Source organism: Mauremys mutica, chromosome 7 (genome assembly GCF_020497125.1).
Source record: "Mauremys mutica isolate MM-2020 ecotype Southern chromosome 7, ASM2049712v1, whole genome shotgun sequence".
NCBI lineage: Eukaryota > Metazoa > Chordata > Testudines > Geoemydidae > Mauremys > Mauremys mutica.
In genome coordinates this window covers 69,958,225-69,977,005 of record NC_059078.1, presented here as the reverse complement: position 1 = coordinate 69,977,005, position 18,781 = coordinate 69,958,225, and the positions used below count along the sequence as shown (strand labels likewise).

General features: G+C 39.3%; 1 protein-coding gene across 6 annotated transcripts in view; it reads right to left on the bottom strand.

Moving 5' to 3' along the window:
• Nucleotides 1-786: 786 nt before the first annotated feature.
• Nucleotides 787-18,781, bottom strand: part of ZMIZ1 (zinc finger MIZ-type containing 1) — a 525,799-nt gene continuing 507,804 nt past the window's right edge. For all 6 annotated transcript variants that reach the window (XM_045023882.1, XM_045023878.1, XM_045023879.1 and 3 more), the window contains 5 exons: nucleotides 17,885-18,132; nucleotides 17,408-17,488; nucleotides 14,799-14,962; nucleotides 8,894-9,142; nucleotides 787-5,048 (listed from right to left, as the gene is read on the bottom strand). In XM_045023882.1, coding sequence (XP_044879817.1) covers nucleotides 4,941-5,048; nucleotides 8,894-9,142; nucleotides 14,799-14,962; nucleotides 17,408-17,488; nucleotides 17,885-18,132 — 850 coding nt within the window. In that variant the 3' untranslated portion in view covers nucleotides 787-4,940. The remainder of the gene's footprint in view (nucleotides 5,049-8,893; nucleotides 9,143-14,798; nucleotides 14,963-17,407; nucleotides 17,489-17,884; nucleotides 18,133-18,781) is intronic.

Here is an 18,781-nt window from a genome sequence, read left to right as displayed (position 1 = left end):
TCCTCACCTGTTGTTCTGGTACAATTGTCCAGACAGAGTACATTAGCATCTGTGCCACATGTATAATTTCACAACAGGTGATAAACAAGATTTTACAGTGAAAAGTTAAATGGAATATTTAAAAGCATAGGGTAAAACTTTAATGTGTGTGAGACTCAGGAGCCTAAAACATTTTGACTCAACGTTTTTCAATGACATTTTTATCCTCAGTCATGAAATAGGAATCTGAAAATACTGTTTTTTTCCACACGAGGACTGAAGTTCATAATTTCTACAGTCAGTGGAAAAAAATCAGTTTTATAATCAACAAATAGCATTTATTTAAAACAAAAATTTTCCATTAAAAATTTAATTTCTTTCAAAATTTCCCAGTTTTAGTTTGAAAAACCTCAAACTGAATATTTTTTTAGTTTTTCATTGAAAAACAGAAACATTCCATTGAACATTTTGAAAAAAAGAGTATTTTATTTCTTTCAAAAATGTTCACAGAAAATACTGGCCCTCTCTGTTCTCACTTTTCCTCCCACAAAAATCCCATAACACATTAGAGTTACTTTTAAATTAACATACAAACTGGGTTTGGTTTTGTTTGTTTGTTTTAAAAAGAAACTTCAAATTTACAAAACAGCTGCCAATTAGCCAAACCTTAATTTTGTAAATTTATTTAGGAAAAAAATTAACATGAGCAAATGAGAATATTTCAGTGTTACAACAGAATATATGTGTCTAGCAATTGTCAAATAATTTGATTTTTAAATACAAAATAACCACATGAACACCTAATATACAGGTTTCATCTGAATACATATTTATTAGATAAATATTAGGTTGTCACATCATCTAACTACATACAGTTTTGCAAGACTAAAAATCACAATTATTTTTTCTGACCAGTTTAAAGTATGAAATGATTGCATTGTACTGTACATACAATGTATAAACAAAGACAATGGCCATTTTTGCATGTTACTTCAGATTGTACTTTTTTTTTTAATTCTCCTCTGATCATGATATCAAAAATTGTACAAAGTATGAATTTGGTTACAATTTTTTTAAATCCCCTTATTTTCTTCATTATTTCTGTAGCACCCTAAAAATACACAGGTGATAGACTAGTACACTTAAGCTAATTATTACATGTAGGTAAAACAAAAACAAAACAAAACAAAAAATTCTTTCCACAAAGGGTCAGAGTATATTACAGAAGTGAAACAAATGCTGAGACTTCACAAACGCTAACAAACAGGATTCATTTTCCACATAAGATGGCGCTTCAAGCTTTTTTTTTCCTGCAAAATAAAAACAATGCACATTCCAAGGAAAATGAATGCGTTTCTGTTAACATGTCTCTATTCATCATTTACATATGTACAGATGTCCCTTGAGTCTCCACTGCAGACATCGGTGTGTATCTGTCAGTCCTATAATAACATTTTGGCAGACTGTAGATCGTTGTGGGTTCTTTCCCAGATGAGCTTCCATAAGGAAACAATTTTTAAAAACCTAAAGCAGATTAAAACACTACTGGGAATTTGATATAATAATTAAGCTTTAAAGGAAAAATAACAGTGATTATCCTATTTGGTAGGTCTTTCCCTACATTTTAACATTATGGCAGTGAACAGATTAAAAATTATCCATATTTTCATTTAGAAGTTTTTTCATACTGAATCTATTGTACAGTACCTGACGTCAGCTGATGAACAGTCTTGAAACTGTCTCAAATTTCTGACAGTTTGATGATGGCTAAAAATCCTAGTGTCACTTTTGCTTAGGAACCAAGTGTTTCTGTAGGCTTAAAATATCCATTTAATTCTCTGTTATTAATGTATGAAGTAGAAAACCACCCCAACCACATTGCCATTCTCTGTGGGATTTTCTGTTTATGTTTCCCAACAGATACCTCTACACGATACAGTTAGATGACTACCAATTAGCAATAGATTGATTCTTAACATATCTGGTTTGAAAAGCATAGACTCATTTTAATAGACAAATCATTTCAGGTGGCTAATTTAGCCAGCTGCTCGAGCAATAATAGGGTAGAGCAATTAAATAATCATTAACAGAATCAATTACAGAATCCGAGCAACCAATTCCAACTCAGAGTGAGAAGTGTTCTTTATTCCAAGATCTATGACTAAAAACCCCCAAATACCTAAAGGCAATACAAAGTCAGTTTATCATTATCTGCCCATGCAAATGACTTCAACACCTACATAAATGATGCAGCAAAAATACAGGGGGAAAACTACTACAGTAAAACTGGCTACAAAACACATTGGTAACTGAAGGATGGTCTTTCCTACTAATTGCGTGAGAGTGGCACTACGCCACAACCATGTCACCATGTATTATACCAAGATATCTTTAACATTCTGCAGAGATCCTCTACAGCTGGTCAAGTCTAGAGAAGAAAAAGACAGTTCTAAGCAGAATAAAACATACTGTAATGTTTCCCTGCCCCACCCACCAACACCCTTATGTGTTAGACAGCTCCAGTCTCAAAGGCTGGAGGAACAGAAGAGTGATGTACATATTGTATCTTATATACTTGCTGCTTGCCTTAATGCATGTTTACTTGTTTTCAGGGCTGGCTTTAGGGGTTCTGCTGATGTAGGCAAAATGTCTGCCACTAACCAGCCCCTAATCACCCACACAGTCAATGAAGATTATTATTATTCAGTTTGCATGACAGAGCTGGAACCTGATTGCCCAGGTACTGCCTGATGTATCAATTCATTTGAGAAATTGATATGAAAGTTGGACTAATTTATCAAAGAAAAAAATGCTCCCTCATTCTGTTAAAGAACCCTATCTTTTTTTTTTTAAAGACCCATTTTTTTTCCAGACAAGGTATTTAAAAACACCAGCAAAAGGATAACCAGATGATGAAAATGTTGAATATTATCAAAGACGATACTAAAATATTCACAAAGATATTTACAATAGCAATTCTTAAAATAATTGATTTTGCATAATGAACAGCGCCTTTTAAAAAACATAAAACAGGAAAAATATAAGTGTGGGAACACCTCTACATAAAATGTTTGACAAATTCAATACGCCTATTGGAAAATAAAAGAACTAAACCGCCATTTCCTTTAATATCTACAGCAAGGTGCTGCGGACTAGCATATATATATATCACGATGCATGTACAGCAGTAGTGGGAAATGTTAACAAAAATATGCAAAGAATTTACAAATATTGACTTTGGTGAGGAAAGCAAATCCAGAACTGTAAGCACGTGTCATGCCATTTACAGCATTGCAAACTAAAAGGGAAATGGGGGAGGAGGGATTACATATTCAAACAGACAAAAAAAAAATCCTAACAAAATTCCATCTGGCACTTAAGTTTAAAACATATTGTTCAGAACAACTAAGGGACTATTTGATGGGATGTGGGATGGGGTGGTGGTGGTGGTCAAATTTGCTTTTGTAATAAAGAAAGCAATAACTGTACAGTGGGCAAAAGCTGAAATGTCGCACCACGAGGGCAAAGTTGGCACACATGCACTTTTTACACAGCTACTGTACATAATTTATGAGAGCGCGAGAGCGAGCACACAAAAATGGGCACTAAAGCAATAGGAAGCTCATGCAGGAGAAGCAACCACACGAGAAGCACAGATTACAAGGGCAAGACAGTGATTGTGGCAGCAGGGTCTGTTGAGGGCAGTAGTAACCTACCAACAATTACTTATTCTCCCCATGCCCATCCTTCTTGAAAAATAAAACATCCTGGGCTGCTAAAGAGTTAAAAAACAGGGCGGAAAAAGGCTTAATTATGTGTAACAGTCTTGTAAACAAAACACAAAGCAAAACAAAAGAGAAGCTCTAAGGTGTCTGTCCAATTTCAATGCTCCTTTCAAGCTCTTAAAAAATAAAAACAAAAATGCCAAGAGTGATGTTACTCTCCCCATCCGACAGTGAGCTCTTCCCTGCCTTCATCCAGCTTGTCCTGCTAGGTATTGTGCAGTACAGAGGATCTAATGACACAGAGACTGAACACACTGAAGGCTCTGGGAGATAGAAAACTTTTTACACTCCCTCCCCGCTCTTTTTCTGCTTTGTATGGATATATGGGATAAAAATAATCATGTCAACAATTGGATAATGACACAGTCACAAATGGTAGTGATTTGAAACCAACCCCCCCACACCAAAAACCCCAAAACAAATTTAAAGGTTTTTTTCTGAGTCTGTGTGTCTGAGCAGAGGGATCCCTTGCAAACAGGTGTCGCAGATTCCTACGCTTTATAAACACAAACACACACTGTCTGCCGCCTGGAGATTCTCAGGGCTCCTCTACTGAAGACAAACATTAGTTATGCAGATGTCTCCCTTTGATGCATTTCTTCCCGACTTTTGATTTTTATTGTATTATTTGTGCTTTTTGGTGATTTAGATGTTTGTTTGCTTTCCTTTATGTGTGTGGCCAATACAATTTGTCCAACACAAATCTGCAGTTGAGGGGGGGAGGAGGGAAAGCCGGGGAAGGGTATCAAAAAAATGGAAGAACACTCATTGGAAGGACATTCCGGTCAATTAGGACAGTTCCATTCTTTTGCCTTTTGTTTCCTTGCCAAGATTGGTTCTTGCCAGTACACTTCACACTATGTGTATCACAGAACTCTCTCGCTATAGGATTAACAATGAATGGGGTTTCCATTAGCTGCACTATTGTCTATGCTTCGTTGTGACAGGTAGCAGCAGTCTACGAGATCACTGCATTTCTTTCTTTTTTCCCCCTTGCCTTGCTTTCACAGTCAGTGACGCTGACAAAACCAGTTCTGAGATGAAGAAAGCAGGGAGTGCACCATTCGATCGAGTCTGAGTTTGTTGGTTTTTCTGTGGAAAGGGAGTGTGAAGATTCCTCTTTGTGCAGCTACCCACGTGTGGACAAGTGAGGGAGTGGGGAAAATACATAGGGTTTCAGTTGTTCTCAAAGAGAGAGAGAAGGTCGTCATTGCTATTGCTTGGCAGGTCGGGAGGATCCAGGTACGAAAGCAGCTCATCTGGATTTGTGAGTTCTGGAAGCAGCTACAAAAATATAAAGTTAAAAGGAAAATTAAAGGTAATGGAAACAGATTGGCAGAACGAGGGATTAAAAACTGCACATACCTGGAAACTGACTGTAATGTATCTACATCAGAACAAATCCAAAGCATAAACAAGAGAAATTAAGATGGTGTAATATCAAGATTTTTTGGCCACTTCATAGAGTATAAGGCTAGAAGGAACCACTGTGATCATTTAGTCTGAACTCTTGACTGGGGAAGTCTATATAACCCACTTTTGGCATAAGAATTTCAGTCATCCCAGTATTGTGGCAATTACAGTCTCAAAGCCAACATCCTTAACATGAATTCCTTTTGTGTAGGGCAAAGTGAGTTTATTCTGTGGGTTACAATTTATTCCCTGGCTGATGTATTTGCAAAGGTTTTTCTTGCCCATGTATATGACTTCCTCATAGAGAGCACTCATAAAAGTTATACACAAATACATACTCTAAATATGCACTAAGTTTGATCAACAATTATCTCTCAGCTTTAAGTAGGCAAAGTAGGATTATGCATATCTGCATGGAAAGATGAATCGGCAGCAGTAACCAAGCTGGGTTAATGACTCAGAGGCACTATACCCCTGTCTGACAGCGGAGTGCACTCACTACAGCTTTTGAAGAGTAACTGCAGAAATATTTTGAGATGATTCCCACTGACATAATGCTTCAAACAGGGAAAAATTCTTCTTCAAAATTCCATTCAGATCCCTTTTTGGTCTGACATATACACAGGAATTCTAACTATTCAGTTTCACAACCAATGATATTTTACAGTTTATTCTGCTTCTAACAGTTTCTTGGTAAAAAGCAAAAATGACAAATTTAAACTGTGGCACTGAAAAGGACTTTTTACATTCAAAATTCTTTTAGTGCCAAGATAAAAAATATGGATTACTTCAACAAATGAAATAGCAGCTCAGATGCACACTTTTAGTTGCTATGTGTTTATCCAATGCTGCAAAACTAAAAGCTAGACTTTAATATATTACACTTTATATATTAATATTACACTAATATATTTTTAGTATTCTTATGCAAATACAGTTTTCATTCCCTAACTTTAAACAGGTAAATTTATCTTGCAATATTTAAAAAATGAGATGTAAACATAATCTCTAAGTTTTATGAGCAACACAAAGATTGTACTTTTTGTATTTGCTTTTTAAAAGCATGATTGCGATGATTAAAAAAGTTGCATCTCCCAGAGGAAATAATTGTTATTGTTCTTAACAATATCTACCTTCTATTCAGGAACATGCTTTAAATGTAAAAAAAGCATTGTCACCACAAAGACTACTGGGCAATGAATGACATGCAGCCCTTCCATACATGAGTATAATTTGTATTACAGTTCTGTATAGAGGGCCCTGTTCAGAACTGCGGCCTCGCCATGCAAAGCACTGTACAGAGTACAAGGCAGCCTCCACTCTCAAGACCTTACAGTTAATTAATGATAAAGAATTAACGTAATGTTATTGAGGCTCACTGTATGCATTTTTTGGACGGATGGATTTAAACAATCTCTCTCTCCACTATCCCGCAAGCCATACTTTTCCAAGTTTGGGGGGTGCATTTAAAATAAAGAAGCACTTGTAAAAGATTAGGGAGTCGTTAGTATGTGGCTGAAACTAAGCAGATATATCTGTGTGGCCCTCCGTGAATTATTGTGTAAATATAATTTGTTTAGTTATTTGTGCCAGTTATTAGGTATCTTGGCATACTGTCTGAGCTTGTAAAAAGACGACTTCTGAAAACTAGAGTGTCTTGAATTGCTGTATAAACACAAGAACAGATCTACATCTATATCTGGATAATGTGGATCTTTGTACAGAAGAGAAATTCTCATGTTATGGGAATCATCATACTGAGCTACACTGAAGCCGCCCAACAATGAGTACACCATGCTAGATTACTAGCCATTGCACATTTTGAAGTTATCTTTTAGTTCACTGATAACACTGCATAGCATTTTTATCCAATCATTACTTCATAACATGTTCATTGAAAACTAAAGTCATCACCTAATGAATTTCTACCTATGTTTCAAGGAACTCCTACTGAACATTCTGCAGTATTGGTCTCATTACCTAGGTAAAGCAATCTTAGGGCCTCTTCAAGAATCCAAAATGATTCTATTGGTGATAACCATCTCTGTCTATCCCGATTTCTATACTGTGATTATCCCCAAAGAATGAGTGCCTCAACCAAAAGAGCATTCTCTACATTACCTAAACATTTGTATGAGAAGGAGCCTAGTTGTTTATGCGACTATTAACATTATCTGAATGTGGTCTTTAATGGCTTTGTTCAGTAGCTGCCCCTCAAAGTGCATCCCCCAATGGCTTCAGTGAGCTTGCTATGAATGGCAGCAGAATCTGGCTCACAGTAAGTCCATGTCTATACTAGCACTTACATGGGCAAAACTTTTGTCGCTCAGGGTGTGAAAAAACACCCCCCAGAGCGACATACATTTTGTCAGCATTTAAGTGCTCATGTGTTGGCAGGAGATGCACTCCCAGTGACATAGCTACCGCCGCTTGTTGAGCTGGTTTTATTATGTCAATGACAGAGCTCCCTCCCGTCGGTATAATGTGGCTACAGGAGCGCTCTTACAGGAGCACCCATATCAGTACAGCTGTGCCACTGTAAACTTGTAAGTGTAGACATGGCCTTTGAGCCTTACCTGCCTAAAACTTTCATAGTTATTAAAGGAGGAATGACCAGAATGACTTGGGTCATCCTGTTTCCCCTACTTCCACCCTTCCTCCTTTTGTATGGCTATTTCAAGACACGGTGCTGTTCTGTGACAGAGAACATTTAAAACCATGAGCAATAAATACATGTGCAAGACTGCAGCACAAGAGTAAGCACTTCTTTGGAAGTTATAATCACACCATGTATTGAGTTCACAACAGAGGTTGAAAATATGAGGACAGGAGCAAGATATTCAAAACCAAACCAAACCAAACCAAACCAAACCCTAGCATTAAGAAATGTATGTTTGAAGAAGTGCTTGGCTGACCAAAAGGATTCCTGGAGACAGATAAACTAACTCCTTAACCTTGTTTGAAAGAGAGGATTACGGTTTGCCTTAAAACAGGATACAGAAGTAACTCAGGATTCAGTCATGAGCTGCCTTAAGCAACCAAACAGGGAAGTAAAGGGACAAAAGGCATTCTCTTAGCTTGCTCCCCTGCAGTGGAACCCTCAGGGCTGGGCAGTGCATGGTGAGGGAGAGCAGCCATTGCAGGGCTGCTACTGCACAGGTGGGTGTGGGTGGAGACAAGCTTCCACCCAGATACCAGTTAGCACGGAAAGGGATGGTAAATGATGCCAGGCTGGAGCAGATTACTATGTCCTAGGAGCAAGAGGGGAAGCAGGCTCTGAACTGTGACTTTCTCAGTACAATTCAGTCCATGCACCCGGGGCAGGGCAACTGTGCTCTGCCCCTTACTCAGGGCCTGTGGTAAGTTCAGGATTTAGCCCTTAACAATGCAGGCTCACCAGTCCAAAGAAGAAAAACAAATCAGATGCTTAAATGATCTATTGTCTTGAGAAAAGCTTGGCCCCATGGAAACACCGTCACTAGAAAGAAGATATGGCTTGTGTGTCATGAAGCTGCTTACAACAGAAAGGTTTTCTCAGCAAGCCAAGAGTGCCTATCATCTCAGCTTCAGTGATTACGTTCATGTAACAATGCATGAAACGATGACATGTGCTGTGAAAGCTGTTTCCCTTTCCCTCTCCCTGCCCTCCCCCGCCATCTCTCAGAAATGTAAAGCACATTCCAAGGCAGGCAGATGATAGTATGACACAAACTTACATCCAGTGAGGGCTCCGGCATGTCAGATGCTCCCTGTCCACCAGCCTGACCTTCTAAGGCTGAGGAGGGGTTAAAAGTCAGGTCACTGTGTGGATGGTTGCTAGAAGCGGCCTGTGGTGGCTGCCGGGACTGCTGGGTAGGAGGACCACTGTGATGTAATGGCTGCCCTGACTGGCTGCTGGGGTGAGGTACGTGCAAACCTTGCTGCATGGAACTATGGGATTGATCAGTGCTGCCAGGATGAGGGATCTGCGAAGGAGGAAAAAAGCAGGAAAAGAAAGTGAGGCCACAAGGTACAGTGCTCAAGGTGTTTGAAGAAAATGAAATTCCGCAACTGAATGTTAAAACAAAACAATAAAAAAAAGGCCATCAGAAAAGAGAATCCCATGTCCCAATATCAGAGGAAATGTTTGTCTCTTTAAAGGTTTTCCACAAAGGGGGGAGGGCACTGAATTTGTGCTATTTATTTGCTTCTTCATGATGGGTAAACAAAGCCTTAAATGTGAGAAAAGAGCAGGGTAGGAAGGTTCTGCTTATTTCTTTGCATTAATAATCCAGATATGGTTGACGCTGTTTTTTCTGGAAGGGTCTATAGATGACTGGAGAAATAGTAGGAGGGTGACATCAAAGAAGCTAGTCAAGGGAAACCTGCTTAACTGAGAAGACAAGAGATCGTTATTCTGACTATTTTGGTTAAGAAGGCAATATTAACAACACTCTATTCCAGTCTGGTTATTACTTAATTAAAAACACCTGGCAGAAAACCTCTCTTTGTCATGGACCTCTGTCCTTCAGTTAAAGCTGAGAAAGTTCCCAGTCCACCTCTGAGTCACCCAAGAACTCCTCTTTCAAAATCCAAGAAGGTCAGGACTTGCCAGTCCTGACATTTCTATGTGCAAAAAAATTCCAAACCCCCAAATTAAACAAATATTCAAAACTCTGTTATTGGGGTGATGGGGAATGGTCTTCTGTTCTTCTATTCACATCATAAAGAAGCAATCAAAGGGCACAAGCCCTATTTCCCTCCTTCCTTTCCATGCTACTTTTAATGTTGGAGTGTTCCTGGGACTTCGACCTTGGTGCCATGAGAAAAAAAGTGCATGAATGTTCATGGAACCAATGTGTTCACGTTAATTGGGTAGATGGATAAGCAAATGTGAACTTTTTTGAGGAATGCTACATATTGCCACAAAGTAGAGCTGAAATAAAAGAGCAAATGCAAACAACAGCATGAAAACAATCCAACACAAACCAACAAAAGCCAGCAAAACTCTGTCAGAATTGACCCTTTCACTTCAAAGGGAACTGTCAGGTTATTTAGCTGGAACATTTTAATTTTGGAAAGCAAAAGGGAGCTTTATTATAAAAAGCCTATGGTAATAGAAATATTTTACAACAATCAACAATATAACTGAAACCAGTCATTTTTATTCAAATATTTGTCTACAATTCTGTATTTTAATTTCCAGTGCGCCTGACTGTCATTTACTCAGAGGTCCCTTTACAATACTCTGGCTATGTAAATGGTGCTGAAAGTGGATGTAACTGTAATTGAGGTCTCTTTATATTGCCAGAATAGTGCAAAAGAGCCTTAAGCCTTGTCAACACAAAATTCATTACACTGGTATCGTTAAAGTGGTGTAACCCACTCTAGTGTGGGCTTTTGTTATGCCAGTATAGTTATTCCCATACAGGAAGGGGAATAAGCTCTATACTAGTTATAAAGCACCTTTATGCCAGTATAATTGTGTCCACAGTAAGGATTCTACTGGTATAACTAGATCAGTAAAAAAAAAAATCACACCCCTCACTGATGTAGTGATACCAATACAGGCCTTACAGTAAAAGAGTGTCAAAGCTAATAACGTTATGAAATGCAAGAGAAATTGGACGGTCAGTGTATATCTAACAAAGTGAGTAAATGTACACCAGAAGTCGGGAAAAGTAAGCTAGAATTTTTAAAAATATATTTATTTTTAATAATTCACAGTAGTGTTGATAAAATGGGAAAGATTTTTTTTAAAATATAATTATCTTGGACTCCTGTTTAATTTATGTCATTTAAACCCAAAAGGCACAACAGTATGAACATGCTGGAATAATTGCTAGATATTTATAAAACCAATTATTTAAACCAAGAGTCATTCTGATGTTCTCAGATAGACACACTTCAAAGCAGAGAAATATTTTAGGTAATATGTGAACACCACTGTTGACAAATGATATTTCTCGCTAGTCCAATAAATATTTTGGTGCCTGAGCTATTTGCTGGATGGACAATGATCATTCACAACAACATCGCAGGACAGTGAATCCAAAAAAGCTGCACTATAGACCAATGTCTAACTCTACATTTGAATGTTGTTTATAAGAGGAACTTGTGTCTCAGAAAGACATTGGGGCTCTAAATCCACCTTATTTAGTGTATTATTTACCATAAAACCCCATAAAATCTACCAGTGAAAAAAAGCTCATGAGGATGCAAAAGCAGGATGCAGCATTTCTAAATATCACTCAGACATCTTTAATTTCTTCCTGTCCCTATCCTTGTATCTTAAAGACACTAATCCATATTATAAAAATGCTGGATGCACAGTCTAACAAAACTACTTTTGTTTTACAGCATGGCGTGCACACCAAAGACTTCTAAGACCACAAACTTTTCTGGGTTTTTGTACTCCTATAACTTAAGATGGAGATATACACAATCTATCCAATAGCAGTTTATACCAGAAATAGGGATTCAAACCCCTTCTCCAATTTAATGTCACAAAACAGCACTGACCACATTTATAAGACTAACACTAAGTTCCAGGAATCTTGCTGTGAAATATACCTGCTTAGCTATTTTGAAAATGCTAGCCAAAACCTAATATTCCTTTGACCTCAATAGAAAATTGATGGTGGGAAACCGACTAAGATGTAAATTCAGCAGCCCATCTTTGGATCTCACCGCAGAGAGTTACAGTGCCACAAAATGTACGTTATTAATCTGGGTACCATGTTCATACGGAATTCTTCTTCTCCTCTGCTTTTCAGAGCAATAGGCTTGAAATTAGTCTGAAACCACCTTCTCCTTAAAACTTATTTGCAACCTCTGAAATATTATGAAAATATATAAATATGAAGGAATTGCACCTACTATGTTGCAGTCTTATCTTACATCTGAATACAGCCTTTCCCACGATGGAGTACCAAAACACTTTATAATCTGGGGGTTTATTTCTCCCCTCGTAGCCACATGCTGAATTGGGGATTGATTTTCTCTTCTTGCTACATAGGTGGAACACCACTGTTGATAATGATATTTCTGATGATCGAATTCACTGTTACCAGAACTTGTCTATATCTCAACACACTGTGTCTCCATTTCCTGGAGAGATCTACATGGTGTGTGAAGAAGGATCAAGTTTCACTAGCTTCCCCTCTATGCAGGCAACTCTATACAGTCAATTAAGGGATTACTTGCAACTTCCTCTGAAGTATCCGGCATTCATTGGTCAATGTTAGTTAGATACAGGACACTGGGCTAGATGGTCATTGGTATGGCAATTTTATATTTCTATATTCTCAGTGAATAGAAGAATAATAAACAAGCTATCTCTACAGAGCTCAAGGTAAACAGCGTACCAAAACTACTCAGTGACCATTTTTTATGTTAATACATCTCTTATTATGCAGTGTGTTACTTAGTTATTTTAATGTATTGATGTCCAGTTCTGTCTGAGTCTGTGCAATGGAATGCAGTTACTGAAAAGCTGTGGGTTTAAAGTAATCTTTCCTGAATGCTTGCTATAGTCAAGCCAAGATTTATAATTTTAAGGGAAGGAAGAGAAAGAAAGACAAAGGGATAATAATGGATACTTTATAATACTCAAATTGCTAAATTAGAATCCTAACGTAACCTCTTCTATGGGAAATATCTGAAGATTTAGGAAAAGATTCTCTAATCCAAGCTGATTTCCTTGTGCTATTCAGGCAGCACAAGGGAGATGGAAACTGGCCATAACTTGTCAGCTGAGAATCCCCCTTATGTGCAGGAAGGAAGTATCAGCTGACATAAACCATTTGGAGCCTACTTTAGTTCCATCTCCACTCCACTAGCATAGAGTGCACGTCCCATGGTGGGGAGGAAGCGAAACAAAGCAAAGCTCTGTTCGATCAGTTACCAACTAGTATGAGTAACTAGCTCGTAAACTGACCACAGAATCAAGGAGCTGTAAATAGCTCCATAATTGCCCCTTCAGTCTCCTTCACCAAGTGAAGCCCAGAGACTGGAGAGAATTTTGCCCTTCATATTTTGTCTTAGTTTACCGAAGGCCACACATCTCCTCAAGCTCTGCATTCTAATATCAAGCCACTTGCCTTTTGAATCTTCTGCCACTTGTCATGTGAAATGTCACTGGGCCAACCAGAGGAGCAGTGACATTGCTTAACTCTGATGAAGTCAATCTGCACTGGCTGGCTTAGGACTCTTGTTTGAAGTGTTTCATAGCTGGAGGCAAAGTAGAAGTCCCTGCAGCCTTTATATTAAGGGATAGTTGCTTTGCATGGATAGTTCTTGCTGGTAGCAAATCCTCACTATTTTATATTTTAGGGCTATTTCAGTTGGCTCTGATACAGGTAGTCTGGATGGTTCAACAAGCTGATTTCCCAAGGCTTGTACGTATGCCTTGCACTATTGCTTATTAACCTACAATTCACAAAGTTGCTATGGTTTCTGGACTTTTCCTCTGCCGCCAGCCTTCTGTTCACTGGGGCACTTGGACCTGTTTTAAGTTCCCTTTTCTCTGCTCCCTTTATTACCGTCTTCCTAATTCCCCACCACTCTCTTTCAGGAAAACCTGCTGCCATCTAGAAGAGACCTGTCCTAAGATGCTTCCACCACATGTCCATGTTACACAGTGTAACTGTGCTTCATAATACTCATTAAAAACACAGCGCATCTGACATGTCACGTTTTGCATTCTTCCTCTGCATGTAACACACTGCCAGACAATATACAGCCCCTACCCTGTTACTTAAACAGAGGGGGATATATATATACACAATTAAATTGTACTGCTCTAGTTAAAACAGATGATTAGCCAAGCCTAAAAGCTAAGTGTTGCTGTTAGGTTTTATATTGCTGCTGTTGCTGCAGTGCTGTATTTTCTGGATATAAAGTTCCGTACATGAAATAGTCACAGTCCAGTGTTCTGAAATGAACAAACTCTGTTCCTAACCTGCAGTCTTGTGTCTCCATCTGAGATCTGAACATCCTCTGTTTTTTTCTCTCCTCAACAACTGATGTCCTTTCAGAGCAGAGTTGGCATCTATCCTTGAAATCCACAGGTCTACCTCTCCTCATCCAAGGTACTCTCCTATGTCCTGCCAGACCAGTTTATAGGCTGTTTACCTCCCTCCCCCTCAGTTTACCTTGGGAAGGATACAATGTCACAACACTGTGCTGCAAAATTCTCTCCCAAAAGGACAAAGGCAGACAAGATAGCACCCATGCGTTGAAGCTAGTCAGTGCCATGCTTTAACAGGCTCTCTGTTGAGTATGAGTATTTACAGACCCTGGGAATGCCTAGGGAATGAAACACTGGGAATGAAATCTATGTTTGCCATGTGCTAGCACAAACCACTGCGACTAACATACTGGACCAGGCTACCTCTTTCAGATAGACAAGCTAAAGTGACAACTCAAAAAGCTCAGAACTGCTGCTTCACAGGCCCCAACCCAGACTCTAAACGTGGCACTTCTGACTCTATTACCAGGACATATCTTTTTTAAGGATTGACAAGGGGGAATCCACTAAGAGCTATGAACAGCTCCCAGTCTGATACAGATTCCTCTAGTGCTGCAAGACCCCCACCCTGCATAAGGAAAAACAGAAAGATCTGGTGTAAGGTTACTTACTGATTCTTGCATGGGGTGACTGAGGGGTTTGTCAAGAGCTGCCATACTGCTCGGCATGTCTGGAGGGTGAGACAGCTGTGGCCCATGCATGAAGTCATTCATAGAAGTTCCACCAGGATTCCCATGAGGGAAATCAAAATTGCCATGACCTTGGTAACTGTTGCCTAAAAAAAGCCAAAAAAGAGTTACCGTGAAAGAGACTCTTAGCTTTCTCACACTGCTCCCTCAACAGTGCAATTCACACTGCACAGCACTGCAATGCAGTGATTTGGACTCTTACTGTGGAATTTTGTTCTGTGTACTAGAGCAAAGTAGAGGAAGAGAAACAAATACCAAACCAGTCTCTTATATGTCGTCTTCCACAGAAAGGTAACCATTCACCGATTGATACCACATAGTTCCTATTCTATGAATAAGGGGAAACTGGAGCAGCTCAGATACATTCATGTAGTAACTTGGCAAATGCTGGTATTTTAAATGGCAACCACTTCAATTTAGCACATTCATTTAAGAAAGGAGAAAAACAATACGCAGTAGTGAAGACATAAAATCCTGGAGGATATTCCACTTCTGGGGACATGGGTTCAAATTTGACTGATGTCCTACATTCAAAAGTGCGTGGTGGTCTTTGTTCCTAAAGATTATCGTCTAACTAGGATTACACGCTTGTTGCAGTTCATCAGGAGGCTTATTGGCAGAACTGCGTAAGGAAGTTACTGCAGTGCGTGCTCACAGCTGGCATCTATTTTACTGCCCCTTCTTTAGAGTAAACATATAGCTTCCTTTAAGATTAATACAGAAGAGGCCTCAATGCTTTGGCTCAAGCCTGTGCCATCATGCTCCTTGTTTTCACAAAACCTAATAAAATTCACTCAGTGATTTGGAAAATGGAACATTAATGATCTACTTTTTAAGGCATTTATTCTTTTAATTTGCAGTGTTACAATCTGACTGCGGCCAACATTTTAAAACACGAAGTGCACATTCTGAATGGAAGATTAATGAATTTCCAAAACTAAACTGAGGTTGGTTTGAGTCTGAGTTCCTTGAAGCACAAAAGTTCCAGGGGTTTTCAAAATAAATGTTTTGGTTTTATCCCTCACTCACCTAGTTTTAAATGAAGTTAGAGCTGGTGTGGGACGGGGAATTGCCATATCTAGAGAATAAAATCCTCTGTTTGTCTGCAGATAAGGTACTGTATGGTCAGGACCAGTGCGTTTTGCTCCATTCCATTCCAGCCACTGTGCTCCAACTTCCTTCTGAACTGATCCTCTATAGGTGTACAGATAAGTTCACCCTCCATAGCCTTTTCTATCCTGGGTGTCTCTGTTAAGACTTCCAACTGGGCTGCCAACTCTGGTGGTTTACTTGATATGAACAGTAGAAACTGAACTAAAGCTACCAAGCAATCACATAAGCCAGGAATGGGATCATATTGAGCTCTGAAATAATACAACGGCTTTGGAGCTTGTTTTCAGTTTGTCAGCTGAAGTAGAGCAGCTTTAAACGTTCAAGTCAAGCAGGTAGTTTGACAAACTGAAGTATCTGCATCATTTGCTTTTCAGCACAGCTCATTTTAAGCAGAAGTTTAATCTCAGAGGAATAGAAGTCATTAGCCATGTAAGAGTATTTCTCAAAGAAGTTGGGACTTTGATCTATCATGTAAATGCTGTAGAGCCTTTCTAATTCTCGCTTTGCTAATCTGCAAACTGGATAAGTCTCATAGTACATAGCTGGTCTCACCCCACTTCTCAGGAAAGATTTAATAGCAGGGAGCTGGAGCGAGGTCTCGTATTATTGACATACTGCAGTGTGTTTACTGCTATACTGGAAAATATTGCCATAAATAAATAAAACTAAGCTACGAACATCAAAGTGTTACTACTACTTTGTCCTTCTACAGTGCCTTTCATCAGTCTCACTGCCCGGCTATGTGTAATGAGAGGAAAAGAGGTAATTTGCCCCAGGTGTCACAGTCAGTGGGAAGAGCAGGGAGCAAAGCCCAAATTAAGTGACTCCTGGTCTCATGCTCCAACTACGCTTCCTCCCTATTGACTGAGTGAAACACACTTTGTGATGGAGTACCCATGATATTGTTATAGTGTTTCTTCACCTACTTGATCATTCAAAAAGCTGGATAATCTGTTGATGGTCTCACAATCATTGGAGTAAATTATATATATTTATTTATATATATATATATTCTCTCCAAAATGCCTGCAAGAAGCACATCTATTGTCTTGTAATGACATTTTCTGAAACTATTGAGAGTTGTACTGAGAGTCATATCATACCACTGCAAAGATAATTGTTTCTAGTTTTACAACAATATCATGAGAATTTGAGCTGCAACCTGCCCGTATAATGTAGTCATTCTCAATATACCAGGTCCTTGAACAGATACCTCCACTGCCTGCATTAGGCAAGTGTTTCCCAACATTGGGGCAGGAGGTGGTGGAGAAATTTGCATGACTCTAAATCTGACTTCCTAATGCAAAAACACTCCTGTGCTTCTCAGCAAAGCGGTGTATGGTTCTTTAAAAGTCGCCCACCTTCTGTCCCTACACCCACAGTGGCCCTTAATGAAGCTGGCCAATGGAGAAGCTTACATGTACAGGACTGCAGGCTCAGACGGCAGCCCACTGGCCCAAGCCTCTCCATGGTTATCACCCTCAGCAGTATGTGGCCTTCTGTAGAGCGGGAACAGGGAAAGGAAGTCACCAAAGGGAGGGATGGAGGAAATGGACAGAAAGCAAGATGAAGGGAACTGTGTTGGGGCATGACAAAAGCAGACATGGGAGCAGCCGCTGCTCATCCATTGTAGGGGGGATAGAGGTGCTTTATCATAAAATGGGTGAGAATAATTGATTTACTTCATTACAGATTTTTGCCTAAATAAATTCTAAAGTGAAAGGGCTGCGTTAGTGTTTCATATCAGTAGCTGTATATTTTCTTACTTGCTCAAACAATCTTCCATGCAAGGGCATTCATAGATTACACTGCTACACATGTGGATCACAAAAACTGACTGAATCGCTCAACAATTTGGGATATGTTTTCTATGCTCTTGAAACAATAAAACCAACCTTGGTTACCATACTCAGTGGAGTTATTGCCCCCTGGTGGAGGTGGAAGGGATGGGTAAGGTGACGGGCCGGGACCCAAAGCTGCAATCATCTCCATCACATTTGGCATGATCATCTGGCTGGGGCTCATGGTTTTAAATCTCTTGGAAGGAATGCCATCTGGATCATCTTTGATGTGAATATCTGACTTTATAGGGACTGGCCTCCAACTGCACGTTGGGTCGATTGTAACTTCTTCAAACTCAGAGCTGTAAGACAGAAACAACTTACAATATCACTGGCTCTTGCTTTGCTATCAGTTCTCCTGAACGTCCCACAAAAAGCTGCATTGTAACTCGTGAATTCCATTTGCCCGAAAGACAATACAATCTCAAAGTGTTTCCTTTGCAAAGAGTGTGTAGGCAGCACTCTTAAAAGGTGATAGTTTCAGAGCCTTGAAAAATGAACTCCTCCCTTTGTCCACAAGTGGGTACAGTAGGACTGCAGCATTGCAAACATCTCTGTATGGTCTTGCCTAAAGTGCCACCAACCTGAGTTAGATGGGTCGCTTCTAGGAGCGAGAAAATAGTTCATTCCCCATTCCATCTTTTGCCTCTCTGATGAGTCTGCCATCAAGAGTGCCAATTAGGAGCCAGGTCCATTAGCAATCAGACTGAGACCAAGTCACTTCACCTAAGCTACCAAAGAGCCATCAGATTTATAATGAATTTCACTTACTACTAACCTGCCCTGCAATTGAACAGGTGACAAGCTTCATACTCAGTAACTCAAGCTATTCAGTCTCCCCCTTGCAACTTACAGATCTAATACCTTTAAAGAGCCCTAATCATTCTGGGGAAAATCTTTTTAACCCAAGCAGAGAACTGATGCAGCTGGTCAGAACCAAAACCGGAAATA